Here is a 19633-nt window from a genome sequence, read left to right as displayed (position 1 = left end):
GTGCTTAAGCGTATAAACAAAACTCTCATATATTCAAGTAGCTTTATCTTCTAATCAACATTGTGAGAAAAATTAAATCCGCTTATATGAGTTATCATCTAGACAAATTCTTTGTGTGGAAGACCATCACTTAAACTTCATATGGTCAACTTTTTGAAAAATGTCAATTCTTTGATTATCTATTCTTTGAAAGAAGCATCTTGAGCATATGATGGTATATCATTTGATGCTTCAATCCTCTGATTGTTCAAACCTTTTAATCTTTATATAATTCGTCTTGACAACATACACCAACATTCTTCTTGAATAAATTGAGAAAAAATTTAAGGCGCGTAAAAAGACAAAAATCAATTTCAAATTTCACACTAGTTGTCCTAAATAGTATAAGATTGTACAAATTGTGCGCAACATTCCTTACAACGGTCAGAAAAATAATGGCATTATTCCATGTACCGTAAAAGTACTCAATTTCAAAAAATAAAAGAAAACCATTAAACAATCAAATTGCTAAAAATCCATAATCAATTATGAATACATCAAGTGATTCACTAAGATAGAAGTTTGAGAAGATTATAACATAGTTAAGAAGATAAAAGTATGTTCTAGTGGTTGAAAAGAAAAATCAATTATAATTAGTGGATAAATCATTCGAGTTGAAAGAGGTTGAAAGAAATTGATGTAGTTCTCGTATTAGAGGTAAAATTTTCTCTTATAATTTTTATCTTAAAAGCTTTGATTTCAAAAGATTTTAAGTCTTTTATTTTAAAGAAGAAATTCTTTTATACACAATTCAAACATCCATATCTTTTATTTTACTCACACTCAGAACCAATATATTGTTCGAATCCAAATTATATATGCTTTGATCAAACATATTCTCCCTAAGTTATATTTGACTATACTATTAGCCACTTATAATTAATTGATTGTTATTAATAATATGCACATCGTTTCTTCTAATGAATAACCAACAACTACTTATTTACTATCGTAAATATTTAATAACACTATAGTAAATATTTACTTTATTATCATCAAAACATTAATAATATATATTTGATATAAAACAAACTAGTTCTTACGATCTTCAAATTTTTATAATAACACAACTGTACAAATTAAGAACAATTTTCCTTTGAAAAAAATAAGAAAGAAATAAAGTTATAATACATAGAATAATTCTTCTTAAATTATATAGAGTTAAATATATTTTTAACCTCTATAAAATTTTAATATTTTAATTTTAATTTTATAAAATAAAAATGCAACTTTTAGTCCTTGTAAAATTATGCACCAAACAGTTTTAGTCCATATTGAAATGAACATATTTAACTGTCCTTTAACTTTAAAATTTTTAAATGATTTTTAACAAACATGTTTAAAACATTATAAAATATTTTTTTAAGAAAATTTAAATTGGAATAAATTAAATATGAATTTGTTAAACATAAAAAATTCAAGATAAAAGTAATTAAAAGATAAACTTAAAAATCGAATTTTAACTAATTTTTTTTAGAGAAACTTTTCATATTGTTATAAATATGTTTAAAAAAATTCACTCAAAAACATACGTCGACTTAATAGCAAAGACTAAAACCGCATTCATGATAATTTTGTAGAAATAAAAAATTATATTTTTATTTTATAAAGATTAAAATTCAAATGTCAAAATTTTAATAAATAAAAATATAGTTAACCCAATCATATAATAAGATGATGGTTTGAAAGCCAAGATTCTAAGAAGGACCAAAAATAAAGAAATTTAAAATGACAAGAATAGAACCTTTGAAAAAATTAGAGACTAAGTCCGAATTCGCCCAATATTACACGACTAAACATGATTAACCCAAATAATTTTACAATGATTATTAAACATTGCAACTCCGTTTAGTAACTTATATCAAAGATACTTTCTCTTCACATGATTTCTAATTACGGAATATCAAAGATACTTTCACATGCCCATATACACTCAATTAAGATATTTTGCTATTTCAACAACCATTTCATATTTAGTAAAAACAAATAAAACCAGCCATCACATATTGATTAAATACCCCGAGCTTGATTTCTATCTTCCATGATATTGACTTTACTAAGAAAACTTGAAAATTTTGAAAAGGTAAATCCTAAACCCCAAACCCTACGAACATACATAACCCCATCTATGGATGCATCACAAGAATCAACCTTCACTTTCAAATATTTATATATAATAAATGTTGAATTGATTAATGGTTAAAATTACTTTTTAATCTATATCATTTATTTTAATCTAACGGTCAATATAAATCCATCTCATTCACATAAAAAAAGTTTTGGCATAAGAAAGGTGTTTTTTAAACGTAGGGTAGCTTTGTTAAGTGAATGGGCATAGCTATAAAAAAAATTGAGTTTTTTTTTTTTTTTTATCAGAGATTGTGATATATTGATGATAAAAACGAGATTGAGATGTATTGATAATAAAAATTACCCCCACATTTATTTTTTCTATTCCACCAAATTCAATTTAGATTCTGTTATAATATTCTTCAAATACATTTGTGTTTTAAAAAATTCAATTCAAAATTTTCATAACATAAAAGCTTTTTAAGAAATTCAAATTTTATATTCTTAAAAACTTAAAAAAAAAATTAAAAATGTACTAGAAAACCTAAAAGGTAGTAGAGGTCTAATTTGGTAGATACGAGGTAAAGTTTTAGGTCGTAGTTATTGAGAGTTATTTATTTAGTTTTCTGATTTAGGCCATAACCTTTGAGAGAAATTAATTTGCTCCCGTTTGTCCAAGATGAGATGACATCTAAATACTATAGTTTGAATCGGACTTGTGCATCCCATTCAAATGCACAGAACTCCACCAATAAAAAAATCTCAAGTTTTTATTTTTATATTATTATCAAATGAAGGTAATTTTTTTTTATAAATATATTTTTAGTTCTACTAAAATTGTAATTTTTTAAGTTTAATTTTTAAAAAAATTTATTCAATAAGTCTATCTTGATTCATAAGACTTTTTAAAGGACTAAAAATATCAATTTTTTTATAAATTCTTTTTAAAATATAAACTAAAAATAAATTAAAAAAATTGAAAACATTTTTTATTGGAATTTTTTTTTAAATTTTATAACTAAAAATGTATTTTATTTTATTTTTAATTATCAAAATTATATTTTATTTTAATTAAGGATTTAATTCTTAAAATCAGAATAAAACTTCAACGATATTTAAAACGGTCCTGATTATGCACTAGGCTTCTCAACGTCTCAAATCCTTTCAGCTGTTGTGAATAAATGATTGTAATTTTAGAACCATAAATTTGTGATTTTTTTTCCACTTCCTCCCTCGAGCAGCCACCACGTCCGTCCATTTGCAAAGTTGTTATCTACACTGAAAGTAGTATAATTGTGCCATTTTCCTTGTTAATACACATAAATTTAACAATAAGCTGTGCTTCAAAATATTACTCCCTCTTTTCCAAAATAATTAACCTTTTAATTTTTAATACAACTATGTATTTTTTAATTAATATTATTTACATCATTTTCAATATATATATTTTACTATGAATTTATCACATTAATAATATATCAATATATAACAAAGATGATTCCATAAAAATAGTATTTTCTATATTTTATTTATTCACTTTTCTTAATATATGTTAAATAATCAAATAATTCAATTATATTAAAACAAAGACAATATTTATTAATCCATGTAACAAGTAGCCATATTCTAGTTTTTTTCTTTTACGAGGACCATCTGCTAGCAAGCCATTTTTAAATAATTGTCATTTAAAATTTTTCACATTAATTAAAGAAAGTACAAAAGATGAATATATAAGTGGAACAATTTTGCAAAACTGTCATAATTAACTATTGACTTTTGATAATTGTCATATATGCAAAGTGAGATATGACGACTCAAAAGCGGTACATACACTATTAATTTGAAGCTAATTTAAAATAAAATAATAAATGTTAAGCGTTCAACAAAAGTAACAATAATTTTACAAAAAAATAATTTGTTAAAATGACAATTATTTTATAACAGAGTACTAAATTTCAACTACTTTCTTGCAAGTTACGGGAAAATTAGAGAAAAAAATTTGAAAATCCAAATGCAATTCCTTTGAACATATTGCCCTAGTTTTGAAGCGCCAGCCAGAAATATACTTACTGCTTATATTGCATTAGTTACAACTTACAATGCCAACCAAATTTTGAACCCACTCTCTATGATTGCGTAAATCCTACCTATGTTAGCTATGCTATACATAGTTGGTCCCAAACCCGGATAAAAAAAGAGGGTTGCGGCAAATAGTCAACAACCAACATAAAACTTTTCTGAATCTCTATGAAATGAAATAATCAAATAGTATTAATGACTTGCAGCATAAAACTTATCTATGAAATGAAATAGTCAAATAGTTTTAATGACTTGCAGCAACAACTGTATAGCTCAGAGTACAATGTTATGTGAGCATGTACCATTGCACCGTTGCTTGGAACAAAAGAAAAACTAAGCAAGGATTTTCACATTTTGTGAACGAGTGTCGGTAAAGAAGTTAGTTCATGAGAGTAGAATTCGTTTTGGAGCATAAAGTATACACAACTTACAAGAAAAGAATAATGCCAGCAATCCACTTTCTAACACACGTAAGTCTACTGATCTTCTCAAAGAAACTAACAAGTCAGCATGTAGGTTTATCAGTATACTCATATACTTATCTCACATCAGGCAAACCTGTATTGTTATTAACAATGAGATGTATCAAAGACTAGTCAGCATACTCATATACTTATCTCACATCAGGCCTGTTATTGCCTTCTTTGTGAGTTTAGTTAGTCAATTCATGCACCAACCTAGAGAATTATGGAGTACTTGAGTGAACTCCAAGCAGGGGAATTTTGTTCAAACGAAATGGAAATGTGAGTCTTGAAGCATATACAAATGTTGATTATGCATGTTCAGTTGTGGATAGAAAGTCAACTACAGGGTACTGCACATTCCTTGATGGAAATCTTGTGACTTGGAAGAGTAAAAAAACGAAGTGTGGTATCTAGATCTAATGTTGAAGCAGAGTTTAGAGAAATGGTACAAAAGATATGTGAACGACTATGGTTGAAGATTATTTTGAAAGATTTGAAAATAAAATGGGATGGACCAATGAGACTTTACTTTAATAACAAATATGCTATTAGCATAGCCCATAATCTAGTGCAACACGACAAAACCAAAATATTGAAGTTGACCGACACTTTATCGAAGAGAAATTAGAGAATGGTATGATATGCATTCCATATGTGTCCTCTCAAGGCAATCTTGCTAATCTTCTAACTAAGGGGCTAAAAAGCAACAACTTTGAAAGGATTGTTTCCAAGCTGGGAATGGAGAACTCTATTCACCAGCTTGAGGGGGATTGTCAGAAACGGTATATAATTGTTATCAATATTTAGTTTCTATATTTAGCCTGTTTAGTACCATAGAGATTTGATTGTATAGGTGCTGTGATTTATCTTTCCTAATATAGATGTAAAAAACTGTATATATATATATATATATATATTTGTCCTAGAGATTTTCATAATGAATTGAATTGAATCAATATTCTACCCTAATTTGAGAGGATGTGTCGACAAACTAGACAAGATATAATTAAAAATTACAACATTAGATATGATATATCACATAATATTATGGCATCATTTGATCCATATAGCCTACCCAGCTTAGTGGGATAAGGTTTGGTTGTTGTTGGTGTCGTTGTCTCTATCATTGGGTAAAGTTCACGAGTTCACTAATTCATGTGAATCAATGGCATTTTTTATGAGCCTAAGCAGAGATTTGAACCATGATTTGTTACGTTGGGAGAGGCTAGACTTTTATGCTTAATACCAACCCCCATTTTTTGATCATACAAAAAACAATAACAAATATTCAGCTTAACACTTAACAGAGACAATATCCTACCATACCAGTAAAGATTTGGCTGCAGGTGATGTGAAATATATATATGGTTTTCTCCACATCTTTTTCCAGTTTGTACACAGCATACTTCTAGTTGTGAATGCACCTCAGCCACCTGGCCTTGCAACCATGAACCCTTGTTGGCTCAGCCTAAGCTGTTGTTTACACCTTGTTCCGACCTTGAGGCAACTTGGTAATTTGATCTTACATGCTGAAATAATTTAACCATTAAGCAATGCCATAAATTAATAACAAAAAATGAAGTCATAGTAATTATAAGAAGTGGTATTGTATAATCACATCACTAAAATAGGAGTAAATGCATGTTGAATTGCCCTTCAGATACAAGTGAAATTAATTTGATCCTCTCAACAGTGGATATCAGTTTGATCCTTAACCATAGAATGCGATCAATTAGGTACTCTGGAAAAAAAATGTTGACATTTAGCTTCTCGATCATAAAATAGTGACATCAATTTTAATCCCTCCATTAACATACTCATGGTTCAAAACTAACGGAATTTCCATAATTAAGGGGCTAAAGTAATATTAAACTTCTTTTGAGGACCAAATTAATGTTACTTGTCTCTGATGGACTAACATTCACTTCAAATTGTTATTGGTTATATCAATTCTTCAAACAGAGACGAAGAAGAAAATCGGATTGGAGAGGCCATGCATTACCTCCCTTCAAATTTATTTGATACACTTTATTTTTTCATATCTCAAGAGGGACAATACACCCCCAACAATAAACTAACGTACAGTACTTATAAAGGGATAATATACACTTTAATGGCAATGTATAAATTTGGTATTCAATTATGGCAAGGAGTTTATCATATACCAAAACTAAATGAATTGAAAAGGCCAGGAAACATAACAAAAGATAATTGAAATTTATTCTTAGACAGTTAGACTTTAGGTCGCATCTAACTCGATCCTACACAACCGATTTGTATGGAGAGAGACGCCTCCTGCTTATATATACATAAAATTTAGATTTAAACCTAACTTAACCTCACAAAACAAACTTGGCAGTTGTTACAAAAAGGTGAACATTCATCCACATTTACAGGGATACATAGACTTGAGAAGTTAGATTTTTTTTGTCATAATAAAACAGTAAGTGACAATTTTTCAATTCTTATATTTCATTTTTCTTAAAAGATTCCTATTATCAACACCACTTATGACAAAACTCATATGAACTACTTTGTCTCTCTTCCCTAGAGAAGAAATAGTTTTTCCCAAGTAAACTAAGCTACTAGTAAAACCACATAAAAATGACAATTGCAGAATGTAAGAATTACACAAATAATCCTGAGGTTTTTTTAAAGTGTGTACACACTATACCTCTAGCAATGTGATGTAATAGAAATCCTCCATATGCTGCATAACAGCACTTCCATCTCTGATTGAGCGGAATATATTAATTTCAGTCTGTAGCAACTTCTCAATAAGCTCCTTTTCACCTTTCATCTAGATGGATCGAAGTTGAGAGTGGTGAATATAAAAGAAAGTCAACTCAAATCTTAAAAGGATGAATTTGTCAATGTATAATAAAAATAGAAATCAAGAAAATAGAGTGAATGTCTGTCATGTTAAACACCAAATGTGATTATAGGCTACAACAGAACAAGGAGTTATAGTTTTGAGGTGCAGATGGCAAATACTACATTAATAGTAGTATTTGTCGCCAAATCAATAAAACTTCTTTTTCTGGGATTTTTACTCTTTGCTTTCATCAAAACACTAATTTAGTTATCACACTTTTCAAACCTGTTTTTTAATTAAAAAATATTTTTTTGAAAACTTTCCTTAATATCTATTTATAATATACTAATATAACATGTTATATGCACGTGAAATTAAAATGCATGAGTACATAGAGATTTGTGTGAATAGAATAAAATTTAAAGAAACTTAGAGAAGAAGAAAGATACAAATTCATTGACTATAACATCTGGTGTGGATTCCCCAAGAACATCACCATCGTAACCATCTCCCAAAATATCTTTGTTTTCCTGGATGACATGCATTTGATATATCAGTAAAAATGAAGAACCAGAAACTGTCCAATCTAATTAAGACTGATGAAATTACTCTCATTTATCCCAAACAAACAACTTTTTCTTGGGTGGAGGGGGGAACAAACAAACAACTTCCAGATGGTATTAATAATTATACAACTTTTGATGCACAGTTCCACCTAAAATGGTATTTTGAAAAGAAAACATAAAGAAATCCGTCATAGATAGATGAAAAAATTAATTATGAACAACATTCAAATTATTTTACAAGGAAACTAATCTTGAGGTTTGGTAAATAAGTAGGGCATTATGAAGGAAGGAAATTTTGGCAAAACAGTTCACATTAACTTGATCAGAAAAGTTTACAAGCCATGGGTCCATAGCTCAGTGGTAGAGCATTTGACTGCAGATCAAGAGGTCACCGGTTCGATCCCGGTTGGGCCCTTTTTTAAAAGTTCAGCATATCATATTTTATTAATTCATCATATTTTTAAAGGAAACTAATCTCGAGTTGTAGTAAATAAATTGGGTGATATCAACGAAGGAAATTTTGGCAAAAACGTTCACAGTAGCTTGAATGGTAAAGAAGAATACAAGTGTGCGATTTTCTTTATCATTCCATCTATAGACCAAAAAGAAAAAAATTGGGAGAATCAAGGAAGGAAATTTTGGCAAAAACAGTAGTTTGATCGGAAAAGAATACAAGCAGTGGGTCCATAGCTCAGCAGTAGAGGATTCAATTGCAGATCAAGAGGTCACCGAAATAAATTGGGAGAATCAAGGAAGGAAATTTGGCAAAAACAGTAGCTTGATCGGAAAAGAATACAAGCAGTGGGTCCATAGCTCAGCAGTAGAGGATTCAATTGCAGATCAAGAGGTCACCGAAATAAATTGGGAGAATCAAGGAAGGAAATTTGGCAAAAACAGTAGCTTGATCGGAAAAGAATACAAGCAGTGGGTCCATAGCTCAGCAGTAGAGGATTCAATTGCAGATCAAGAGGTCACCGGTTTGATCCCGGTTGGGCCCAAAATTTTGGCAAAAGTGTTCACAGTAATTTGATCGTAAAGAATACAAGCAGTGTGTCCATAGCTCAGTGGTAGAGCATTTGACTGCAGATCAAGAAGTCACCGGTTTAATCCCGTTTGAGCCCTTTTTTAAATTCATCATATTTTATAAATTTATCATATTTTACAAGGAAACTAATATCAATGTGTAGTAAATAAATTCGGAGAATCCGTAACGCCTAACTCAACTGAAAAATGGTCAATATTGTTAGTCATGGATACCATGTCCGGGTTCTAAGTGTGCGAGTTTCTTTCCCACTCCATTTACAGACCAAAAAATTTAGTAAATAAATTGGGCTAATCAAGGAGGAAAATTATGGCAAAAATGTTCACAATAGCTTGATCGGCAAAGAATAAAGCAATGGGTCCATAGCTCAGTGGTAGAGCATTTGACTGCAGATCAAGAGGTCACCGGTTCGATCCCGGTTGGGCCCTTTTTTAGATTCATCATATTTTATTAATTTATCATATTTTACAAGGAAACTAATCTCAATGTGTAGTAAATAAATTGGGCGAATCAAGGAAGAAAATTTTGGCAAAAATGTTCACAATAGCTTGATGGGTAAAGAATACAAGCAATGGATCCATAGCTCAGTGGTAGAGCATTTTACTGCAGATCAAGAGGTTGTCGGTTTGATCTAAGGCCTATTTCAACTGAAAAATGTGGATATCCTTAGGCTGAATATTATGTCCCCCAAGTCTGGATATATTTTATTACTTTATCATATTTTACAAGGAAACTAATCTCAATGTGTAGTAAATAAATTGGTCGAATCAAGGAAGAAAATTTTGGCAAAAATGTTCACAATAGCTTGATGGGTAAAGAATACAAGCAATGGGTCCATAGCTCAGTGGTAGAGCATTTTACTGCAGATCAAGAGGTCGTCGGTTTGATCTAAGGCCTATTTCAACTGAAAAATATGGATATCCTTAGGCTGAATATTATGTCCCCCAAGTCTGGATATTGTTAGATTGGATATTATGTCTCCCGAGTCCGAAGTCTGCGAGTTTCTTTACCATTCCAGACCAAAAATAAATAAATTGGGCGAATCAAGGAAGGAAATTTTGACAAAAACATTCACAGTAGCTTGATCGGAAAAGAATACAAGTAGTGGATCCATATCTCAATGGTAGAGCATTTGACTGCAGATCAAGAGGTCACCAGTTCGATCCCGATTGGGCCCTGTATGCCTAACTCTATTGGGCGAATCAAGGAAGCAAATTTTGGCAAAAAAAGATCAAGAGGTCCTGGTTGGGACCTCCCTTCAGAAAATCAAGGAAGAAAATTGTGGCAAAAAAATTCACAATAGCTTGATCGAAAAATAATGCAAGCAGTGGGTCCATAGCTCAGTGGTAGAGCATTTGACTGCAGATCAAGAGGTCACCGGTTCGATCCCGGTTGGGCCCTTTTTTAAAACTCATCATATTTTATTAATTTATCATATTTTACAAGGAAAGCAACCTCAAGGTGTAGTAAATAAATTGGGCGAATCAAGGAATAAAATTTTGACAAAAACGTTCACAATAGCGTGATCGGTAAAGCAAGCAATGGGTCCATAACTCAGTGGTAGAGCATTTGACTGCAGATCAAGAGGTCGTTGGTTCGATCTAAGGCCTAACTCAACTGAAAAATGTGAATATCGTTAGGCTGAATATTATGTCCCCCAAGTCTGGATGATTGGATATTATGTCTCCTGGGTCCGAAGTCTGCGAGTTTCTTTACCATTCGAGACCAAAAATAAATAAATTGGGCGAATCAAGGAAGGAAATTTTGGCAAAAACGTTCACAGTAGCTTGATCGGAAAAGAATACAACAGTGGGTCCATAGCTCAGTGGTAGAGCATTTGACTGCAGATCAAGAGGTCACCGGTTCGATCCCGGTTGGGCCCTTTTTTATAACTCATCATATTTTATTAATTTATCATATTTTACAAGGAAAACAACCTCAAGGTGTAGTAAATAAATTGGGCGAATCAAGGAATAAAATTTTGACAAAAACGTTCACAATAGCGTGATTGGTAAAGCAAGCAATGGGTCCATAACTCAGTGGTAGAGCATTTGACTGTAGATCAAGAGGTCGTTGGTTCGATCTAAAGTCTAACTCAACTGAAAAATGTGAATATCGTTAGGCTGAATATTATGTCCCCCAAGTCTGGATGATTGGATATTATGTGTCCTGGGTCCGAAGTCTGCGAGTTTCTTTACCATTCGAGACCAAAAATAAATAAATTGGGCAAATCAAGGAAGGAAATTTTGGCAAAGACGTTCACAGTAGCCTGTTCGGAAAAGAATACAACAGTGGGTCCATAGCTCAGTGGTAGAGCATTTGACTGCAGATCAAGAGGTCACCGGTTCGATCCCGGTTGGGCCCTTTTTGCCTAAATCTATTGGGCAAATCATGGAAGAAAATTTTGGCCAAAACATTCACAATGGCTTGATCAGAAAATAACGAGGTCACCGGTTCGATCCCGGTTGGGCCCTTTTATAAATTCATCATATTTTATTTTATTTTAGAGAATAAGATGAATAGCAAAAATGAATAAAATGAATGGATCAACCATTCATTTGATCATCAATGATTCAATGTTGGATGTTACTCACTTGATTCTCTAAAGTGTGTTGTTCACTCTAGAGGAGCCAAATCCAGGCATATGATCCAGTGCAGAGTATAGTTTTATATTTTAGGCATGTTTTGAAGCATAGCAAAAAAAGTGTAAGAAGCATAAGATTAAAACTCACTAGGGAATTTCTTGGAACTCCTGCAGCAAGAAATAAAGGTTGATTGACATGACAGTAACCCATTAACCGGGGCACTGTAGGAATGATATCTCTGTGATTCACAACTCGCCAGCTGTCTTTAACTTTCTGCAAATATAGGAGCAAAACTTTTAACTGTTTAACAAAAACAAACAGCGAAACAAATAACTACTATTGCATAACATATGACCACTAGGACGACAAAATGGCCTAAATAAAATATTCTAGAGTTTGCTATGACTTTTCACCACATGCTCAATTCATTTTGTGCTTTGGTAGTGTTGTTTATAATATTTCTCATAAATTGGCAGTATCTCTTCCTTTTTGTGGGTTTAATTGAACATCATTCTCTGATATGTCTGTTATGAGCCACACTAACAAGACAGCAATTGTCTCTAGCCAAAATCGAAGTATTGAATCACTTAGCATCAGTTGCATTCTTTTGAAGCATTTTCTCACAACTGCTTGTTTGGACATGCTCATGAAACATTCTAACAGAAATACATAATTTATGTTCCTACGGGTGTCAGATCATCGATATTGGAACTGTGGTACATCATGCCAGATATGGAGTTTCGGATGTTTGATAGCGAAGAAGATGCATATTGGTGGGTGTTATGCATTGAGGAACATTTCGAAATGAGGGAAACACTAAATGAGGAGAAGCCAACAGAGGGGTGGAAGTTACTCAGAGGTCGTGCTCGCCAAAGGTTGCATTAGTGGAGTAGCCATCCTCAACAGGTTAGTTGGGGACTTGGAGTAAGTTCTTGCTTGCATTTTTTTTTGGCGTTTTAACTCCAAATATTGTGACATCTTGCCTATATACAACGAAGAAGAGGAGTCTGAAATTGAATCAATGTCATTGATGGCTAAAGGTTCATGTGATCTTCACCAAGGGACTAACCATGGAAAACAAGTTTTAATTGCGATAGTAGAAGAGAAGGAAAAAAAGTCAGACGGAAAATGAAGGAAAAAGAAATGAAAGGTCCATTACAAAACCGAAAATGCACATGAAGTTGACCCAATATTTCAAAGATGCAGATGTAAGGATACAAGAAAAGTGTATTGCAGAAATTGGTCATGGACACAGCGTCATTCAGCCTCTATTTTGTATTTTGAAAACAGAAACTCAAAGCTTGCAACAGTGGGACCTGGGTGGATGCAATTCACCATCATATTAAATGGGGGTTGTCTTGATTTTGGATTGTAAAGGGGGGCCTAAGTGGGTTTTTGTAGAGACAAAGCCTACTGCTGCGATACTCTGTTTTTGGGCCAAAGTTACTACCCAAAATAGAGTATATGATCCAGGCAAAAGTTTTCATGTGTCACGTATTGCCCAGTCAATCTACTTCAAAAGGACACTAATGCAAGGACAAAGTGAAAATGTTGGAGGGAGTATTGTTAGACCTCTTATAAAGAATGTTTACAGGAAGAGGGGCAAAAATAATTGTTATATGCTGTCAGTAGCGGTTAATTTTAATAGGAGCAGCGGCTACTATTATTAGGAGCAGTTACTATCATTAGGAGTAGTTATCTTAATTAAACAGTTATGTGTAGGTGGTTGTGTATAGAATAAGAAGGGAACCCAAATTGTATTCTGGTTATCCTGAAGTTGTGTGAATTAGATATTGGGAGGGAGAGAGCCAAGTTCTCAAATTTTTGGCATGCGAGTAGAGTGTCTGTCCTGTGTCTATATTGTCTATAATTTTGACTCTGTTTTGGAAACTATTTCCAGCAGAGAATTATCTATATAATTCAATATTTTACTCCATAGATATCAGTTTCTATCATTTTGTTGTAGATGAACAAGATTTATTCTGGCAACAACGGAACTTATTTACTGGCAATTTTCAATAGTTGTTATTAGATGCATAGGATTCCAGCCTCATAAAACAAGCACCTTTAAGAGGGCTTTTTAAGAATATTGTATTCTGTGATAAGGATACGGCAGCCATAGAGATGAGGAAGAATACATAATTAGAAGAGACGATGAAGCTAAGTGTCACGTGCCTTTCTTAATTGAAAATTTAATCTGAACCATTAATTTTAACCAAATGGTTATAATTTGTTGTTCTTGTTTCTCCCAATAACAAATTATTCTCACATGAGTTGCTCCATATATATATATATATATATCCTTCAATCACCCTTTATGCAATGATGATGAGGAAAAAATATTTAGGATCAAGAGTATTAGGAGTTGAGAGACTTATAACTTGGTAGATCTGATTCCTTCATTCAACTGGATCTTTCCAAATTTGTTATTAAATCCGAGTAGAAGATGATGCTCCATATATAACTAGTCTGTTACTATGCATTGAGGCTATTTCTAATGATTCGATATGAGCTTTTGGCAGTTGAAAAAATATATATTCTAGACTAATGAGAGAAATAGTGGACATTTTATTCAATACAGCTTGTAATAAGGCTACGTAAACAGCATCAACAAAATAATTATATAACCTTTTCTGACCTCATTGTAAACCTCTGCAAATCTTTTGTTACCAACCCTAGGAGAACCAAAATTATACATAGTAATAGAAATCGCTCCCCGTCTGATAGACAAAATCAACCAATGAATCAATATTGTATATAGTCCCCATTAATATATGATATGGCATAAAAAGTAAATACAAATATTAGGTTAAATTAATTTGCAGGTCTTGTACTTCTGGAAAATGGTTAAACAAAAATTAATGCATTTATATACAAGAAATGTTTATTAGGATTAAAATGTATAGTTTATTCAATTCAAAATCTTTAGCCAAAACAGGAAAAACAAATATATTACTTGAGAAACTATTTCCATTATTTGAACCCGTGACATCCAGCTCACCGGTTAGTGTTGCGTGAAGGCTTCCCTTCATTTAAAATACATAGTTAATATAGAATAACTATACGACAGTTAAAAGAATCATTACACAATATACATGTAAAAATTTAGACTGTCATAAAAATTTAATGCTCTTACAAAACTCCTTTTAAATTTGTAACTGGGTATTGAAATTTAAATTTTATTGAATTTTGTTAATCTTTGTAAGTAGACTTGATTCATTTAAAATTCAAACTACATTGTAGCCATGTTTTTTCTTTAGGATTTATGGACTTTTATTTCTCTAAAAATAACTAAAACATAATTAATTTATGTAAATATATAGTATATTTTAAATAAAGAGTATTTGTCTAAAAACTGTTAATGTTCACCCGACATCATCCCTAGCATCACTGAATATATGACAGCATTGTCTTATATAGGATCTTGTATGATATAACACTAAACATGATAATAATATTGAAATTATATCAGAAGAGATCGTAAAATAAATTATAAACAGAAGAAATGCAACTAGGTTAGAAAAATAAACTTACTTAGCTAACTGATTTGATGAAAGTTCAAGAGCAAGCAAGGTAGCCAATGCACCACCCAAACTATGACCAGTCATATAAATATGCCATTTGTGGATGAACTCGGATTGATCATCTCTATAACAAAAACAATTTACTTTCAGTTCGTCAATATGTTAGCCAATTTTGAGGAGTAAACTTAATATAGTGACACATTGACATGTAAAAATCAAATGGATATGATCAACAGTCAATGGCAATACTTATCAGAGTACGGAGGAAGAGAATTGGTACTTATATCCAATAGGGAATATGTGGTCATGGGGAAAATAATGTAAAATATTTATTTCATAATGTAAAATGGCCTAGAGTATGATCCGAATACCATATTTCAAGCCCAAAGAGGGCTTTTGCGAGAAAGGAATTTTCAAGAGAAGTAATAAAACCATAAAGTTTCTACCATGCACCCCCACACCTTAACCTCCCACCCCTATCCCACTAGAAATTATATTTTTGCCCTTTTTTACTATCTATAAAACCCTAAAAAATTTAGCACTCATTTTTCCACCCCTCTTTTAAAACTTTACAGAAATTACCCCACCATTCACTAAACTCTCGATTTTACCCATCTGGCTAAGCACCATCACCTCTCTGTCTCCAGCCATAAAGTTCTATTCTACGATAATCCAAGCAGCAGTTCCACCAACTTGCATCTATTAGTTAAAAGTTTACAAATTTTCGAAATATAAAAAGTAAGTAATTTTTCTTAATTTCGAATTTTTCATAATTTCGAAACAATTATTTTTGAAATTTTCGAAACTTTAGAACAAAATTAATGTTTCGAAATAGGTTTTTTTTCAGATTTTCGAAAGTTTCCATCAATACGAAACTTTCGAAATATTAATTTCCAGTTTTTTTCAAAACTTTCGAAACATTGAAATGTTCGAAACAGTAAATCTTCGAAACTTTCAAAATTAAAAAATAGAAAGTTTGTTAATTAAAAAAATAAAAAGTTTATATAAATAGAAAAATATATAAATGGAAAGTTTATATCAAGAATTAAAAACGCTCGGATTTAGGCCAAACCTTTAGTAAATTATTAATTTCGAAAGTTTCTAACAATTCTAAGGTTTCGAAATTTCTGCGAAGGTTCCATTTCAAAAATTTCAAGATCTTCGAAAGTTTGAAAAATCTGAAAATTTTCCTTTCGAAAATTTCTAAATGTTCGAAAGTTTGAAACTTTCATTTCGAAATTTTTTAAAATGTTCGAAAGTTTCAACAATATCAAGAAAATTTTCATTTCGAAAATTTCAAGAAGTTCGAAAGTTCCAACAATTTATGAAAAAACTTCATTTCAACATTTCATAACTTCGAAAGTTTGAACAATCTGAAAAATTTTCATTTTAAAAATTTCAAAACATTCAAAAGTTTCAACAATTTATGGAAAAACTTCATTTCGAACATTTTAAATTTTCGAATGATACTTATTTTTCTATTTCAAATATTTTGATACTTTCGAATATAAGAGAGAATTTTGTAAAGTTTCAAAAGAGGTGAAAAAATGAGTATTAAAATTTTTTGAGGGTTTTACAGATAGTAAAAAAGGACAAAAATATAATTTCATGTGGGATGAGGGGGTGGGGGTGCATGGTAGAAACCTCTAAAACCATTAATATGCCATTAACCCAAAACTCAAACTTTTGGATTAGTTGGTTTGTGATTGTGACTGTTGAAGTATTAGGGGATTTCATGGATCATATTAGCATTTTTCACTGCCTTCCTTACGAGGAACTCTAAGTTTTATGATATCGGGTTTCTTTTTTCCCTTCCTTATTTTCTTCCAATCATTCCTTGATTCAAAGAAGAGATTTTATTATAATATCTATTTAAACAATCAGTGTCACCCAAATAAATCATAATAGTATTTTTCTACTACCTTCCTATAGTGACAATATCTTATTTGTTTGTTACATGATTCGCAAAAAAATAGCCAATGATTCAAATTAAAAGCTTAAATTTAGAAAGAAAGAAGGTATTTGCATTTACCAAAAAAATATTCTAAGAGATACATCTTTTTAAGGCAGTGCTTTGTGCAATGTGCAACATAACTTCTACGGAAGTACAACTTACACATAACCAATTGCAAGTCGAATCATAGAAATGATCCTGGTCCTAACTGAATCATATGCACCAAGGAAACCACTGTGAACCTGCAATGATCTCAGCACCATCAACAACAGAAGAAATTTCTGTTCTTGTAGTCTTTTAGAGATCTACTAAAAACAAACATAAACCTGCCAGCAATTTAACATACCTGAACCTCTTGCTTGAAATCTCCACCTATCCTTTCAGGATTCAGCCTATGGAAGTGATAGCAAAGTTACATATGGAATAAAATAATATGGTGAAATAAAAAAAACAAAATAAGTAAGTTGATTATGATTTGGCGCAGCACCAATGGATAAATTTTAAGGCTCCCTTAGATGGCATAGCCTCAATAAAAGACAATACATAAAAGCAGCATTTTTACAATACTATTTGAAGCCGTAACACAAAATAGAAACAACAAAAACATGTGTTTAGCCATATCTCATGTTTATTCTAGGCAATAGCTATTAGGCAAAAAAGTACTCTCTTTGTCCCTAATTATAAGAGCCCTTTCACTTTTTCTTTGTCCCTTAATATAAGACCATTCACAAAATTCAACATCCATTAATGATTTCTTTACAAAAATATCCCTAATCAATTTACTTTTGAAAAACAAAATTTTTTTCTCTCTTACGATATTAATAATTATAAGGGTAAATACGTAAAAGCAACATATTTTTTTGACAAAATTATTACTACAACCACTTTTCTATAATACCCATAAAATATGTTAGAGGGTCTTAAAAATAGGGACGGAGGGAGTAGTTAGTTAGGGTGCAGGGGGGTAAGGATGAGCAGACTAATGAGGGTACTGAGCTAAAAGAAAGAGTACGCAGGGAATCAAAAATAGAACAGACAAACATGGTTGTTCCTCTGGCTAACATTCTCTATGGGGAGTGTTTTCAATTTCCTTTTTGGCAACATTTCTTTCCTTGGTTCCCTACTCATTCCAAGAGTTTCCAGACTACTTTCTAGTTTTAAGGAGCTTAGCTCGAATTTTACATTTATCAATATGTCTCATATTCACAATGATGATAAGCTTTTTCAATAGATGAACAAACTAAAATGCTTGCTGTTATCCCTGGAATATGCATATACTGCATTTTACAATTTTTCCTAATTCCTTTTTTATTTTAATCTTTTTCCCTTCTAATTTTTTTTTATCAATTATTGTTTTAAAGTCATCAAATAAATCATTCAAATAATCAAGTAATATAAACTGAATACACTAATCACATAACATACAGGTATGATACCTCACAAAATAAAAAATATATCAAAGTGGCAAGATACTAGAACTAAAAAACAAACCACTAAACAAAGTCACAACAAGGTTAAAATGAATGTTACCCGGCTGGAACAAGCATTAGATCAGTTACTAAGTCCTTCCATTGTGTCTGAAAAATCAAAAGCATGAGCATCTTTAAGACTAACCAGATGGCAGAAGCAGTACTATGCCTAAAAGAACAAGAAGAATATGAACTACCTGTTCCGTTCCCCTAAATGCAATCACTAACCTTCTTCGCACAGAATCACGCCAAATTGCAAGCTGAAAGTTATAATGATTAAAAAAATATAAAGCAGTTAATGGAAAAAGATATTGGCAATAAAACACATAATTTGGGATAATACATTGCCAACTGTCAAATGCATGAAACATACGTGAACTCGTTAATGAAGAGATAACAAACTACCTGTGTGTCGGTGGATGCGGTGTCTAAGAAACATATTTTTTCGAACTCAGACTTAATGAAACTAGGATGACCAAGTGAAGTTGCCAGCAATGTCCAAGCCTCTATGGCAGTTTCAGCAGTTGAAAAAAGTGCTCTCATTTCTTCAGCTTCTTTATCATCCAACAATGACCCGTTTTGTGGGCTAGGAGACTTCTGACTTGTAGAATATTCAATGTCATTGCCTACTCCTTTGGTAGAATCTTCTTTGATTTTCCTCTCTTCAGAAGAACGTCCTTCATCTTTCATTTTGGAAACTGTTGCTGTCAAAAGCATTAAACCTCCTAAAATTGAATCAGTTTGCTTCATCAATTTCTCAGTTACCTTTTTAACCTCTGGAAGTGAAGACTGAATCACAGAAATGGCAGGTTGACCACTTGTTTTATTGTCTGTGCCTTCTGTGCCTCCAGGTATTGCAAGACCAGATTGAATATAAATAGTCTCTGCAATATTTTGGGATTGCGAACCAATTTTGTTAAGAAACTCCAGTCCATCCCACTTTAATTTCTCTGGAACAGAGAGACCTAGCTTTTGAACAATGTTGGCATTGATAACATTAGATAAATTCCTCCAAAAACGTTGATT

At 31.7% G+C, this 19633-nt stretch overlaps 1 protein-coding gene and 5 non-coding genes across 6 annotated transcripts in view; 5 read left to right on the top strand and 1 right to left on the bottom strand.

Moving 5' to 3' along the window:
- Window positions 1–5655: 5655 nt before the first annotated feature.
- LOC101502015 (uncharacterized) overlaps window positions 5656–19633 on the bottom strand; it is a 21050-nt gene continuing 7072 nt past the window's right edge. The window contains exons 9-19 of the mRNA XM_012714960.3: window positions 19013–19629; window positions 18805–18867; window positions 18669–18715; window positions 17485–17530; window positions 17301–17380; window positions 15195–15308; window positions 14299–14380; window positions 11808–11933; window positions 7917–7997; window positions 7327–7452; window positions 5656–6181 (exon numbers count right to left, since the gene is read on the bottom strand). Of these exons, the coding sequence (XP_012570414.1) occupies window positions 6116–6181; window positions 7327–7452; window positions 7917–7997; window positions 11808–11933; window positions 14299–14380; window positions 15195–15308; window positions 17301–17380; window positions 17485–17530; window positions 18669–18715; window positions 18805–18867; window positions 19013–19629 (1448 nt within the window). The 3' untranslated portion in view covers window positions 5656–6115. The remainder of the gene's footprint in view (window positions 6182–7326; window positions 7453–7916; window positions 7998–11807; window positions 11934–14298; window positions 14381–15194; window positions 15309–17300; window positions 17381–17484; window positions 17531–18668; window positions 18716–18804; window positions 18868–19012; window positions 19630–19633) is intronic.
- TRNAC-GCA (transfer RNA cysteine (anticodon GCA)) lies at window positions 8377–8448 on the top strand. Its single transcript has one exon. It is a non-coding gene; the product is annotated as a tRNA-Cys (tRNA).
- TRNAC-GCA (transfer RNA cysteine (anticodon GCA)) lies at window positions 9432–9503 on the top strand. The gene has a single exon. It is a non-coding gene; the product is annotated as a tRNA-Cys (tRNA).
- Window positions 10405–10476, top strand: TRNAC-GCA (transfer RNA cysteine (anticodon GCA)). The gene has a single exon. It is a non-coding gene; the product is annotated as a tRNA-Cys (tRNA).
- On the top strand, window positions 10887–10958 carry TRNAC-GCA (transfer RNA cysteine (anticodon GCA)). The gene has a single exon. It is a non-coding gene; the product is annotated as a tRNA-Cys (tRNA).
- Window positions 11369–11440, top strand: TRNAC-GCA (transfer RNA cysteine (anticodon GCA)). Its single transcript has one exon. It is a non-coding gene; the product is annotated as a tRNA-Cys (tRNA).

This window comes from Cicer arietinum, chromosome 4 (assembly GCF_000331145.2).
Source record: "Cicer arietinum cultivar CDC Frontier isolate Library 1 chromosome 4, Cicar.CDCFrontier_v2.0, whole genome shotgun sequence".
Taxonomy (NCBI): domain Eukaryota; kingdom Viridiplantae; phylum Streptophyta; class Magnoliopsida; order Fabales; family Fabaceae; genus Cicer; species Cicer arietinum.
Note: the sequence above shows the minus strand (reverse complement) of the source record. Positions and strands in the feature narration are given on the sequence as shown.